The sequence below is a fragment of the Entelurus aequoreus genome, linkage group LG08, assembly GCF_033978785.1.
Source record: "Entelurus aequoreus isolate RoL-2023_Sb linkage group LG08, RoL_Eaeq_v1.1, whole genome shotgun sequence".
Taxonomy (NCBI): Eukaryota; Metazoa; Chordata; class Actinopteri; order Syngnathiformes; family Syngnathidae; genus Entelurus; species Entelurus aequoreus.
The window spans coordinates 41440989-41456697 of record NC_084738.1 but is presented as its reverse complement, the minus strand read 5'-3'; the positions used below and the strand labels follow the sequence as shown (position 1 = coordinate 41456697).

General features: G+C 38.3%; 1 protein-coding gene across 3 annotated transcripts in view; it reads right to left on the bottom strand.

Annotated features, from left to right (window-relative positions):
- Positions 1–15709, bottom strand: part of LOC133655898 (ras/Rap GTPase-activating protein SynGAP-like) — a 72920-nt gene extending 57211 nt beyond the window's left edge. For 2 of the 3 annotated variants that reach the window (XM_062056503.1, XM_062056506.1), the window contains exons 1-2: positions 15033–15709; positions 8765–8868 (exon numbers count right to left, since the gene is read on the bottom strand). In XM_062056503.1, coding sequence (XP_061912487.1) covers positions 8765–8864 — 100 coding nt within the window. In that variant the 5' untranslated portion in view covers positions 8865–8868; positions 15033–15709. The remainder of the gene's footprint in view (positions 1–8764; positions 8869–15032) is intronic. The other variant, XM_062056507.1, reaches the window with a different exon arrangement.

The window sequence follows — 15709 nt, the reverse complement described above, 5'->3', positions numbered from 1 at the left end:
GATTAAAATCTGTGCTCCAACTGAGCCACTCCAGGACATTTACATTTAGTTATCATGAAGTCATTCCTTTGATATCTTGGCTGAGTGCTTAGGGTTGTTGTCCTGCTCAAAAATGAACCGTCGCCCCAGTCTGAGTTCAAGAGCGCTCTGGAGCAGGTTTTCATGCAGGATGTTTCTGTACATTGCTGCATCCATCTTTCCCCCTATCCTGATGAGTCTCCCAGTTTCTGTCACTGAAAAACATCCCCACAGCATGATGCTGCCACCACCATGCTTCACTGTAGGGATGGTATTGGCCTGGTGATGAGCGGTGCCTGGTTTCCTACAAACATGATGCCTGGCCTTTACGCCAAAAAGTTCATCAGACCATATAATTTTGTTGTTCATGGTCTGAGAGTTCTTCAGGTGCATTTTGGCAAACTTTATACTAAAAAATGACTCCCATCTGGCCACTTCACCATACAGGCTTGACTGGTGGATTGCTGCAGAGATGGTTGTCCTTCTGTAAGGTTCTCCTCTCTCCACAGAGGAATGCTGTAGCTCTGACAAAGTGACCATCGGGTTCTTGGTCACCTCCCTGGCTTGGGCCCTTCTCCCCCATTGCTCAGTTTAGATGGCCAGCCACCACTAGGAAAAGTCCTGGTGGGGGTTCCAAACTTCTTCCAATTACAGATGATGGAGGCCACTGTGCTCATTGGGACCTTAATGGCAGCAGATATGTTTATGCATCTTTCTCCAGATGTGTGCCTCGAGACAAGCCTGTCTCGGACGTCTACAAACAACTTTGACTTCATTCTTGGTTTGTGCTCTGCCATGCAAATGCGGGACCTTATTTATAGACAGGTGTATGCCTTTCAAAATCATGTCCAATCAACTGAATTTACCACAGGTGGACTCCAATTAAACTGTGGATGATCTGTCAAAACAGGATGCACCTGATCTCACTTTGGAGCTTCATGGCAAAGGCTGTGAATACTTATGTAGATGGGATTTCTTAGTTTTTTATTTTTAACAAATGTGCACAAATCTCAAAAAATATTTTTTTCACACTGTCTTTATGGGGTTTTGTGCGTAGAACGTTGAGAAGAAAATTAATTTTCAAAATGAATTTATTCCATTTTGGAATAACAAAATGTGGAAAAAGTGAAGCGCTGTGAAAACTTTCCGGACGCACAGTATGTACTTACATGTATTAAAAAAAAGTATTTTGGGTGTTTTTTTGAGCACTGTATAGGCGTAATAGAGCGAATCCCATTTCCTCCATTGTGGGCTGACCTTTGCTAGCATTTTCTTCGAGTTAGAATGCATAAAGAAAAGAAAGGCATAAGTGTCCTTGTATTACGTAAGAATTGTGAATGATAGACAAAATTTCCCCCCAAAAAGCAGTGGTCCTTTAACATTACAAAATATTGTCAATGTATAATGTATATTGTTTACTCATATTTGAAAATAGGAAATAATAATAATGTGAGGACAGACATATTGCATGAAACAAGTGTGAAAATATTTACCTTCAAGATTGTTACACCACTGACAATAGTTTCAAGAGACTACATTAGAACTTAATATTACAAAATAGTATTATATGCAAATTTATTTCAAATAAATTGTTAACTGGAATCAATAATGTGACTCTTTGAATTTCTGTAATTTCATAATATATTTTCACACGGCTTTTTATTTTTAGAAAAACCCATTTATATTTCGCAAAGCAATAATTGGTTAATATTTAAAACAAACATGCGTATTTCGCAAGCAAATATTTTTTAGCTTACCTCATTATTAACAACCCTGTCTGCAACGGAAGTGGGTTGTTTGGGTGGATCTTTCCTGTCTACGGCAGTTGTCGATGTAAACAAAGGATGAAGTCCGTAAGGTTTGCTCACTTTCGGTTGACATCCAAAAGTACCAGCTAGTGAAAAGTTTGTTTTCCTTGCTTCAAGTTGTTTCATATGTTTTTGGCGTTTCGCATGTACTTCCAAAGCTTTGAAACCTCGTGATCCATAGTCAATATTATCATGACACCACATGCACAAAACCTTTCCGGGACGATCGATTTTCCGAATAAAATCACCGAACAAAGTCGTAACTTCCTTCTTCCCAACAATATCAATGATTTCCCTTTCCATCAAGTCCCATCGAAAATTATTTTTGACATGTTTATCAATTTCTTTTACTCGTAAAGCGTCCTTTCTCTCGAGAACCGACATCGTTTACATATGGAAAATGGCGGTAATAACCATTATGAATGATGTTGTTAACGTCATCATTCATAACAGATGTCCTGATTGGTCACAAGGAACATATCGACCAATAAACTACGGCGTAATATAAATGTCTCGAATCTTGATTTAGGGTCGGAAAAAAAAACGGAAAAACGGGAGATCTTTTTTTTTTTTTTCCCCGAGATTAAAAAAGACGGAATTCCGACTTTAGACGGAAAAATCACATGCCTGAGAGAGTAAGGTCGGCTTGACTTGGTCATGCTGCAAATGTGGAACTTTGGCAAAGTTCCACATTTGAAATAAATTAGTTTTGCTTACCCAAATCAACTGGAAACATACCCAGCCAGCTTGACCAAACAGACAATTGTCCATCAAGTAAGTCACTATATTATTGATCTTGATACATGCAGCACATTACCGTACAACTACAGTTCATCCACTGTCAGGGCTAGCTGTGTACAAACAAAATATGAAATGTGGGCTAATACTTATATATAATACTGTAATATGATTGTTCATGTTTTTCAGTCAGTACAGATTGTTGTCCTATCGCAGTGTGTTGTCCATTATAATTTCAAAAGCCATTCAGCTGTTGACGCAGAAGCTAGCTTACGACTAATGCCGTAGCACGGTGATGTGTTTCTATGCTAGCAGAACAGTTCCTCAGTGTTCGCTCTTACAATAACAATGTTGCCTATTGTTATTACACAGGTTACGGAACATAAATTAAGTATTGTTGGCGGTATTTGGATGCATTTTTAAAGTGATTTAAAAGCACGATGAATTGCTCTAATTAGCTGCATTGCTATAGAACAAGCTGATTCATACAAGTTAGAATGCAAAAAAACCTAACTTTTGTCTTCTTGTCTCCCATAAGGATTGTGAATGAAATGTAAAATACAATTTTAAAAAAGTGCAGTTCCTTTAAAGGCCTACTGAAACCCACTACTACCGTCCATGCAGTCTGATAGTTTATATATCAATGATGACATCTTAACATTGCAACACATGCCATTACGGCCGGGTTAACTTATAAAGTGCAATTTTAAATTTCCCGGGAAACTTCCAGTTGAAAACGTATAGATATGATGACGTTTGCGCGTGACGTCAATGGTTGAAGCGGAAGTATTGGGACACATCGTATCTCAATACAAACAGCTCTGTTTTCATCGCAAAATTCCACAGTATTCTGGACATCTGTGTTGGTGAATCTTTTGCAATTTGTTTAATGAACAATGGAGACTGCAAAGAAGAAAGCTGTAGGTGAGATCGGTGTGATCCAAAGACATGCACCTGGGGATAGGTTGATTGGCAACACTAAATTGGCCCTAGTGTGTGAATGTGAGTGTGAATGTTGTCTGTCTATCTGTGTTGGCCCTGTGATGAGGTGGCGACTTGTCCAGGGTGTACCCCGCCTTCCGCTCGAATGCAGCTGAGATAGGCTCCAGCGACCCCCCGCGACCCCAAAAAGGGACAAGCGGTAGAAAATGGATGGATGGATGGATGGGATCAGTGTATTAGCGGCTGGCTGCAGCAACACAACCAGGAGGACTGAGTTGGATAGCAGACGCGCTATCCGACGCTAGCCGCCGACCGCATCGATGATCGGGTGAAGTCCTTCGTCGCGCCGTCGATCGCTGGAACGCAGGTGAGCACGGGTGTTGATGAGCAGATGAGGGCTGGCGTAGGTGGATAGCTAATGTTTTTAGCATAGCTCTGTGAGGTCCCGTAGCTAAGTTAGCTTCAATGGCGTCGTTAGCAACAGCATTGTTAAGCTTCGCCAGGCTGGAAAGCATTAAAGGCCTACTGAAATGATTTTTTTTTGTTTAAACGGGAATATCAGATCCATTCTATGTGTCATATTTGTTCATTTTGCGATATTGCCATATTTTTGCTGAAAGGATTTAGTAGAGAAAATCGACAATAAAGTTTGCAACTTTTGCTCACTGATAAAAAAAACCTTGCCCCTACCGGAAGTAGCATGACGTCACAAGCGGTAGTGCTGCTCACAATTCCCCGTTGTTTACAATGGAGCGAGAGATATTAGGAGCGAGAAAGTGACGATTACCCCATTAATTTGAGCGAGGATGAACGATTCGTGGATGAGGCACGTTAGAGTGAAGAACTAGAGGCAGTGCCGGACGTATCTTTTTTCGCTCTGACCGTAACATAGGTACAAGCTGGCTCATTGGATTCCACACTCTCTCCTTTTTCTATTGTGGATCACGGATTTGTATTTTAAACCACCTCGGATACTATATCCTCTTGAAAATGAGTCGAGCACGCGAAATGGACATTCAGAGTGACTTTTATCTCCACGACAATACATCGGTGACACACTTAGCTACTGAGCTAACGTGATAGCATCGTTCTCAAATGCAGATAGAAACAAAAGAAATAAACCCCTGACTGGAAGGATAGACAGAAGATCAATACTACTACTATCAGGAGACACCGAACCAAACACTGGACATGTAAATACACGGTTAATGTGTATTCGACGCCTGTCGAAGCCTAGCAATGCTGTTGCTAACGACGCTAACTTAACGGGACCTCGTCAGAGCTATGATAAAAATATTAGCGCTCCACCTACGCCAGCCAGCCCTCTTCAGCTCATCAACACCCGTGCTCACCTGCGTTCCAGCGTTTGACGATGCGGTGGGCGGCCCGGAGACGTAGGAAGTCAAGGTGAGTTTGCCGCTAGCGCGTCTGCTATCCAAGTCAAAGTCCTCCTTGTTGTGTTGCTACAGCCAGCCGCATACACCGATCCCACCTACAACGTTCTTCTATGCGATCCCACCAACAACGTTCTTCTATGCAGCCTCCATTGCAAAAGATTCACCAACACAGATGTCCAGAATACTGTGGAATTTTGTCGAAGAAAACAGAGCTCTGTGTATTGTGTCCAATATGGTCCAAACACTTCCGTGGATCTCTCGACGTCACGCGCATACGTCATCCTCCAAAGGCGCTTTGAACCGGAAGTTTAGCGGGAAATTTAAAATTGCACTTTATAAGTTAACCCGGCCGTATTGGCATGTGTTGCAATGTTAAGATTTCATCATTGATATATAAACTATCAGACTGCGTGGTCGGTAGTAGTGGGTTTCAGTAGGCCTTTAACCGTGTAGTTACAGGTCCAGGGTTTAATAGTATTGTTGATCTTCTGTCTATCCTTCCAGTCAGGGGCTTATTTCTTTTGTTTCTATCTGCAGTTAAGCCCGATGCTATCATGTTAGCTCCGTAGCTAAAGTGCTTCACCGATGTATTGTCGTGGAGATAAAAGTCACTGTGAATGTCCATTTTGCGTTCTCGACTCTCATTTTCAAGAGGATATAGTATCCGAGGTGGTTTAAAATACAAATCCGTGATCCACAATAGGAAAAGGAGAAAGTGTGGAATCCAATGAGCCCTTTTACCTAAGTTACGGTCAGAGCGAAAAAAGAAAGTCCTGCACTGCACTGTAGTCCTTCACTCTTACGTTCCTCATCCACAAATCTTTCATCCTCGCTCAAATTAATGGGGTAATCGTCGCTTTCTCTATCCGAATCGCTCTCGCTGCTGGTGTAAACAATGGGGGAATGTGAGGAGCCCTTCAACCTGCGACGTCACGCTACTTCCGGTACAGGCAAGGCTTTTTTTATCAGCGACCAAAAGTTGCGAACTTTATCGTCGATGTTCTCTACTAAATCCTTTCAGCAAAAATATGGCAATATCGCGAAATGATCAAGTATGACACATAGAATGGATCTGCTATCCCCGTTTAAATAAGAAAATTTCATTTCAGTAGGCCTTTAAGCTTCATCAGATTGGATGGGAAGTGTTGGTTTTTATCTAGGCTGTCTGTACATTGCTACATTCATCTTAGTCTAGCCAGGGAATTGACCAAGAACCCGATGGTCACTCTGTCAGAGCTCCAGCATTTCTCTGTGGAGAGAGGAGAACCTTCAGGAAGAACAATCATATTTGCAGCAATCCATCAATCAGACCTGTATGGTATAGTGGCCACACAGAAGCCATTTATTCGTAAAAGGTTTGCCAAAATGCACCTGAAATACTTTCAGACCATGAGAAACAAAATTCTCTGGTCTGATTAGACAAAGATTGAACTCTATGGCGTGAATGGCAGCCGTCATGTTTGTCAGAAACCAGGCACCGCTCATCACCAGGTCAATACCATCCCTACAGTGAAGCATGGTGGTGGCAGCATCATGCTGTGGGGATGTTTTTCAGCGGCAGGAACTGGGAGACTAGTCAGGATAGAGGGAAAGATGAATGCAGCAATGTGCAGACATCCTGGATGAAAACCAATGCTTTTCATCCAACCTGATGAAGCTTGAGAGGTTCTGCAAAAAGGAATGGCCAAAGAGGAATAGGCGAAACTGCCCAAAGATAGGTGTGCCAAGCTTGTGTCATCATATTCAAAAAGACTTGAGGCTGTAATTACTACCTAAGGCACATCAAAAATGTATTGTACAAAATGAGGGCTGGACTATATGGTAAAAAAAGAAAAAAAAGATCACTATTATTTTTATCAGATCATCCAACCTCGATTAATATCACTTTTTTTTATTGAAGCAGATTGTCCCACGCAGGATTATCCAGAGTACCACATTCCTACTGTTTACAACTTCAGCATCTTGTAACAGACATTTCCACCATGTTTGATCAAGGTAATATGTGCTAACAGCTGACAACTCTTATTTTGTTGATTATATATATATATATATATATATATATATATATATATATATATATATATATATATATATTATATTAGGGCTGGGCGATAAATAGAGTTTGTAAGAGATATCGATATATTTTTAAAAAAGATATGAATTAAGAAAATATCGGAATATCGATATAATTTATTTCACGTTAAAATTACCTAACGCCACTTTTTTTTTTTTTCCTTGTTCTCCCCCGCTCCCCCTCCATGGGCTACTGAACCCCTCCCCTTCCTACTTCCAAGACGTGCTTGCATGTATAAGAACATCCATGATTGGTTGGTTGTTTACTATGATGAGTCACGATTGGTTAGGGACAGGCCAATCAGAGGCAAGATAGGGCGGGTCATTGAACGAGGAAGGGAAATCACAAAGTGCCTGTCTGCAAATGTATTTTTTATCTGAGTTTGATACATGTTGTATTATTTGCACAGCTATGTTATTTTATGTAGAAATAATATTTTTCAATTGTATTTATGTTATGTAATTCTGTACTACTTAAACAGTTTCTTTTCTCTGCTGTTACTACCCATCTTGACTGAGTAAATATAAGTGCCACTGACTGTTTAAAGTACAGTTGTCATTCAGTTAAATTCCAGTGAATATCACTCAAAAATGAATATCTTTATATGTATACTTACACCAAAAAATATATCGAGATATATATCGAATATAGAGTTTAATTAAAAATATATCCAGATATACTTTTTCGTCCATATCGCCCAGCCCTAATTAATAATGTGTGTGTGTTTTACTAGACGTACAGGTAACCCACGCTATGGTTTGTACATGGTTTTAGGCCCACGATTTTGCTTCTTTTTCAGTAGGTTTGTTTTCCTCTCAAAGCTATTTTGTTTATTTGCTTGTCGTCACAAACATTCTGCAGTAAACAAAGTATAATTGGTGTAGTGAATACTGTAAGACTTTTATTTCAAGTTAACATTTAGTAATTTAGCAACACTTTCAAATGGTAAATTATTTGTATTCTTTAATTGTGTACATCAGTGCTTCTCACCTGTGCTTTGGCAAACGGCAACCCACATTGTGGAGTTTTAAAACACTAATTTTGTTTCTTATATTGAAGGAAAATACATTAATGTGCAGTTTGAATTTGAAGTACTGTTAAATGATGTGTACCAACACAAAAGAAGTTTAATGATTATGTCAGGAACAACATGTTTTTTTAGACACAAACAAAAAGAACAAAGTGTCAGTCTGTAGAGTTTTTCTTTTTAATATCGGTATACTGGTACTATTGTGCTGGTTACTCAAACAGCTGGAGCACATTTTTTTAGTACAGGCTATATCAGAGGAGTGAAATCTTTGCAGACAAAAAAAAGTCTGATTAAAAATATTGATATAAAAAAATGCCTTTTCTGATTAAATTAGTGGGTGGGTTGATTCTGTTGAATTTATTACATTTTGGAATAAGGCTATAACATAAAATGTGGAAAGAGTAAAGCGCTGCAAGTACTTTCTGGATGCACTGAAACTGAAACATTATTTTCTTTATTATGATAAATTTAATGTGGATATTATTTCTATGGATTCGTTAGTGTGGGGATGCTCACCAAAATCTAAAACAAACATTGCATACAAAAATCCTGATGAAGCAAAAACTGTAGACAAGTAGCAGCACACACACAAACACACGAAAACACAGACAAGCCCACACTAAAATATATATAGATGTATATTGTATATTGGCCGAGGTACAAGACTGAACAGAGAAGGGAGGTCAGGTCCACGTGGAGCTGTGTGAGTATCGATGTGTGTGTGTGTGTGTGTGTGTGCTGGCTGGAACACACTCACTTGGGGTCAAAACGCCAGGTCCACTACAGCACACCTCCACTTGACCACCCAACCCAAACTGACCCTGATGTGGGAGCCACGACTTTGACGATGTGTCCATGCAGCTACGAGGCACACAAAGTCATACAAGTACACTATTATACTATATTAATATATTACAATATCATTTATGCTGTAGGTCTATGGTTTTAATGCAATGTAACACAAAGCTGCTTGCTAGCAATCATTAGCTCAAAGAAAACCCTGGTATTAGTTGCATTGTGAGTAACAACTAAACTCCACAATTGAAGGAAACCATTGTGACAAAATACTACAATACTTCATGTAAAAAATAATTAATGTTGATCAAATGAAAATCCAACTTCATTCACTCATTTCCACATGCACACCATTTTTTAAGAAAATTATTTTGAAGAAAAAGTTAAAAAATATCTCAAATTTTTTCTGATAAATCAAAAAGAAAATACAGTAATTAAACTTTGTCAAACTCTTTTTGATACATTAATGTAATTGAAAAAATAAAGTTTTGGTTATGATGTTTAATGATATTTTATTTTTTAGGTTATAAATTGAATATAATAAATTCAATGCATGAACATATAAAACATGTTAAAATATATAAAATACATAAAAATATAATTTTTTACTAATGCCTATGTCTAGATGCAATCAATGTATTATATGTTCTTATACTCTTTAGTTTTTGTTTCATTCTTAAGTATTAGCTTTAGATCATATATTATATTTTGAACTGTAAAATCGATTTTACACTATAAATCATTGGTGCACTAATTGATTAATGATAATTTTATTTATACTTGACTTTTTGGGGGGACTTTAAAGCAATTTTCTGCGTCAAACATCTCATATTTTTAATGCCATCATCCTATGTGACAAATGAAAAGCGCACATCTCATCACGGTTGCCCTTTGCTGCCCTAAATGTCAGCATGGATGCTGCTCAGCCACAAGCTGTTACAATGATTAATTGATGGGACTTTTTTTTGCATATAATATTTTAGATCCCACGTGTTATTTCCTGATTGGAGTGCATTCAAGTTGGAAGTCAACTGGGGACGGCAAGAGGTCAGATTGTGTTGCCGTCAATTACAGTTTGGGCACATAAAATATATTGTTTTCCCGTGGTAAAAACATTAAGCAATGGTGGCATAATAAATCATGGCTCACTGACGATATACTATAACATCTTTCTTTTGTTTTAGAACATTCTCAAAGGCTGAAAAATGTTTTTGTCGGAGAACGTAAGCTGACTACACGAGGAGCGGCACAATCTAGCATCCAATTACAGTGCCTGAGTAGAATTGACTTCTTTTTTCATTACTGTTCATTCTTTTATGGGCTTTACTCTTTAGTCGACATGTAAAATTAGTTTTAGATCACTAAAAACGGAATTTTGGGAACCAAAATAGACAAAGGTAACAATGACACAGGTAAAAAATTATGAAAAGAAGTAGACGTAGAACATTTTTGAATTTTTACAATAGAATTAACTTACAAGAAAAAAAAAAAAAGGTTCAACTTTATGACAAAAAAGTCGCAACTATATAAAGAAAAGTCGTAATCTTACAAGAAAAGAATTGTAATTGGAAAACTAATTAGCAATTTTGATACTGAAGGTCATAATTTTACCAGAAAACAAATATATTTTATAAGAAAAAAAGGCCTAATTGAAAATTTTAAAAAAATAATTATTTTTGAAAATAAATGTGCGGTTTTACAGAAAAAAATCATAATTTTACAAGAAAAAATCTGCAATTTTACAAGAAGAAATGCTGCTATTCTACAAGAAAAATGCTGCAATTTCACGATGAAAGTCAATTTTTACAATGAAAAAAGTCAAACTTTTACATGACGATGTCCCAATTTTAAAAGAAAAATAAGGCATAATTTAACAACATTTGAATACCAAAAAGGTCATAATTCATGAGCAAAAAAGTTAAAATTTTACAATAAAAACTTAATTTACAAGAATGCCACCACAAGTCCATTTCTAACAAACCAGGCAGTATCATGCTAGCTTTAACTTGTATTAGTTCTACGTTGTACAAACTAATCAAATTGTCCAAATATTTTGGGATGGATGAATAGATTTATTCCGGCTGGTGGTTGGCTTCAAACGTTTTTATGGTAAGAGGTCACAGCGCCATCTGTTGCTTTGGCATGCACTTGACAGTTTGAAAGACAGAAGATATTGATGAGGAGCAATAAGGTTCATGTGGTTTATCTTGTTCATGCAGGAGCATTTATCTCTCAATAATTGTGATGTGAAAGAACGTGAATACCTAACTCATATTTTAGCGCCACTAACTAATAATAATGATGTATTTTAATAGTGAGACATTCAAGTTCATGTGGAAATGCCAGAGTAATCCTAAAGGAGCCTTTCTGTTTTGTTATTCATATTTGTAAGGAGGGGGGATTTAAATATTCCAAAGTATTTTGAACGCTCTCATCTCTCACCAAACATGGCATTTCCTTGCATGAATTATTAATTGAGCAAAATGAAACTCAGGGTATCAAAGAGAACTATTTGACTCACGTTTGGCTTGGGTAACAATTTAAAACGCACATGCGGAAATTGGCATGGCAAGAAATAGCTTAAAAAGTGCAACTTCTAATTGTGAGATGTTTTCCCCCTAATGAACACTGACATTTGTGATTACACAAACAATTTGGTTGTAGGAAACTGAAATTATTACTCAAGTTTTTCCACAAGAGAACGTTTTTTTTCCAAACACCCTCTATCACAAAATACCTGCAATAGTGACTTTTTACAGAAGCTTTAAGCTTTGAAGTCAGTACAGTAAAGTGCAACTAACTTAGGATAGGCTTTCTGTTCTTTCCACCAGTACACTATCCAACGCAATAAAAAAAAAAACACCTGTTCCTACAATACAGGAAAAAAATGTTATGTTTTTATGAAAGTTCAAAGACAGGACATTTACAGAAAACTAAATAAGAGTGTGGTCTTCAAATTTTTAATCACTGTAAAGTAAAACCTGTTAGAGATATTTTAAGAGAGGAAAATACATTTAGTGGCTAAAGCATGTGTTTTCCTTATCCGCGTGTTTAATGTAGCCATCTACATGTTTTCCCTTGTGAAATTGGAAAATATAAAGATGTAAATTAAAACATTAGGGATATGTTGAAGCTAGTCAAAGATCCTCTATAGCAGGGGTGTCAAACTCGTGTTCATTAGGAGCCACATTGCAGTTATGGCTGCCCTCAGAGGGCCGCTTGTTACAGTGAATATATAAGAATTATAGTGTATAATCGCCTCACTATGTTATTGCAAAATTCCCAATGGATTAGATTTTTTTTTTCGTACGTACAATTGATGGATAACATACTTGCTTTTGAAATCATAAGTCAGAGTAACAAACATTTTATTGTAACAAAAACTGTTTGGAATATATGTTAATGTAGGGGTGCTGCAACTTTTTCCAACATGCTAAAAAGTCAAAGTATACGGGGGCCATTTTGATATATTTTTGTATTTTGTAAAGAAAATGTTGAAAACAGACATTACATATATTTAAAAACCACACGAAGTGTACTATTATCAATTATTACACAGGAAAAATAAAACTACAGTTAAAACGTGAAAAAGAAAAAAAACCTTATGAGAAAACGCTGACATTTTGATATTAATAACTAAAAATACACTGTCAAATACATCAAAGCTGACCCTAACTGTTTTCTTTAAATACTGGATATTAGAGATGTCCGATAATGGCTTTTTTGCCGATATCCGATATCACTCTTAATTACCGATTCTGATATCAACCGATACCGATATATACAGTCGTGGAATTAACACATTATGCCTAGTTTTGTTGTGATGCCCCGCTGGATGCATTAAACCATGTCACAAGGTTTTCCAAAATAAATCAACTCAAGTCATGGAAAAAAATGCCAACATGGCACTGCCATATTTATTATTGAAGTCACAAAGTGCATTATTTTTTTTAACATGCCTCAAAACAGCAGCTTGGAATTTGGGACATGATCTCACCGAGAGAGCATGAGGAGGTTGAGGTGGGCGGGGTTGAGTTGGGGGGAGGGTAGGTGGTAGCCGGGGGGTGTATATTGTAGCGTCCCGGAAGAGTTAGTGCTGCAAGGGGTTCTGGGTATTTGTTCTGTTGTGTTTATGTTGTGTTACGGTGCGGATGTTCTCCCGAAAGGTGTTTGTCATTCTTGTTTGGTGTGGGTTCACAGTGTGGCTCATATTTGTAACAGTGTTAAAGTTGTTTATACGGACACCCTCAGTGTGAACTGTCTGGCTGTTGACCAAGTATGCCTTGCATTCACTTGTGTGTGTGAAAAGCTGTATATATTATGTGATTGGGCCAGCATGCAAAGGCAGTGCCTTTAAGGTTTATTGGCCCTCTGTACTTCTCCCTACGTCCATGTACACAGCGCCGTTTTAAAAAGTTATACATTTTACTTTCTGAAACCGATACCGATAATTTCCGATATTACATTTTAAAGCATTTATCAGCCTATAATATCGGACTGACGATATTATCGGACATCTCTACTGGATATACAATGTCCTTTTTCTCTTTTATGAAAAAAACCAAAACAAACATCCTATAAATGGATCCCGCAAATTTTCACTTTTCAATATTGGTGGAAGAAGTTTGGACACGCCTCAGTTTACCATTCTTTTTAATTTTGCTTTTTTTTCCATCACTAATTTTTGCTGTTTTTTTTTTTTTTACATTTTTACTGTTAATTTTTTTATTCAACGATATGCTTCGAACCAACAACACTGGAGCTGCGGGCCGCATTTTGAACACCCCTGTGTTAATGTAATGTTTTTTGCATGGTCAGAAGGTTCTCAAATTTAAAATACATGCACTTTTTTGGTCTAAATTGAAAGAACAAATAAGTTTAAGTAAGAAAGATGAAGTGCTTCATTATTGCACATCATTTCCAGGCTTTTGCGGGCCGCAAAAAACAATGTGCCGGGCCAGATTTGGTCCCTGGGCCTTGAGTTTGACAAATGTGCTCTATAGCAGGGGTTCCCAACCTTTTTTGCACCGGGGACCGGTTTAATGTAGGCATTATTTTCACGGACCGGCCTTCCACGTGTGCCAGATAAGTATAGCAAATAAGTGCATGAAAAATTAATACATAAAAAAATTCACCATAACGTTGAATTAGTGGGAGCCCCTGGCCTTTTCCCTTTGCAAAAAAGCTCTCCACTCATTTTTGCTAGTAGTAGTAGTAGTAGTTTTTTTTGGCTTTAGTATCTAATGGGTTATAGGTGATACATCACATTTAAGGACAAGAGCATGGATATATATAATAAAGCTAGAAATACTTGCCATTTGATCCAATAGATTTCTGTGGATTTCTATTTCCATTCTAAAAGTTACTTTATTTTTATTTTGTGCAATATGACATACGTAGATACACTGTTAGCTTTTTTTGGTCCAATTTTCCACGTGTAAATACATCTGTTACTGCTAACTACTTGTGTAATACTATGTGCAATACTACCAGCACTGTAACTTACTAGGCCAAAGGAGATGTGTATTTCCTTCCTTCAGCACAAGTATTATATGCAACAATTTAACACTTCTCCATCTGCCTTATGCACTTTAACTACTATGGTCACTTTGTTCCTGATCCGCCCTGATCTTAGGTCATCAACCTGCCGCAGACTGCAGATAGAACCAAGCTTTTGGCTACAATTCGCCACGTTTACATTGTATATGTTTGTTAATGTGCATTGTCCCATGTAACGAAGATGTACAAATATAGCAAATGGCGACTTCCTATCAGGAGTTTTATAAAACATCTATGAACAAGCTTATTGGTGTGTCTGGTGGGACTGGCGAAAACTAAGTAGGAGAAAATGCGGTCGGTTATAAATTATTAAATGTCTCTGTGCGGCCCGGTAGCAAATGAGTCACGGACCGGTACCGGTGCCCGGACCGGTGGTTGGGGACCCTGCTCTATAGGACAGGAGCGCTGTACTGCCAGGTGAGTATAGGCCTGCTGTACAACTTCATTTGTGAAATGTATTTTAAAGAAAAAGAAAAAGTCTCCCGACCATGCGATACAATCACAATTAATAATACACAGGAAGAGATATGAATACTTTGCTTGCACTCTTAGCTTGTTGAATTGATAGCTGTCAATCAACTGAACTTTGTCATCTTTGAAGAGGTGCCTAGTGTTTTGACATGTGTGTGTGTGTGTGTGTGTGTGAGTGTGTGTGTGCGTACAGTACTCACCCTGTAAAAATGGGGGTGCTTCTTGGTGATGAAAAGAGCTCAGTGGCATTAATGTCTGTAGCCTCTCAGTGGGTTGCCACGACGATGGCTTCCAACAAGTCCAGGCCAGTGTCGTTGATGTCTCCCTTCTGTGACCCCTCACCTTCTCCTCTATAGCAGGTGTGTGTGTGTGTGTGTGTGCGTGCGTGTGTTTTAAAATGTCCCTATACAAGCAGCATCACTTCCATCACTCTTCTTTAACTATCTTTGCTCATGATGCGTTCAAGGCACCTGGAATCAGCAAACCCAAGCACTTTTCCCCCCACCGAGATGAGATGGTTGGTGGACCGGCGCCACATCCAGAGCAGGTGACCCTAAAACCACACACACACCCACTCACACACACACACACACACACTCATTCATTCATTCAGAGGGACATCCAAAAGTAAACATCGAGGTTGAGTCCAGTCGGTCCACATCGCAAGCCAGTGTGCCGCCTGTACATTTTTTCCACTTCCTTTCACTCGCTCAGTTCCGCCCCGTCCTTAAAAAGCAGCCAGTCGACTAAAAATCCACAAGCACGTCCAGTAAAGTCCGACGTCTAAGCAAAACGAGCCGGCGTCCGTGCGGCATGAGCAGTATCAGTCACACCTAATTGTGATTGAACACAGCGGCGGCGGAGGCAGGAGGAAGAG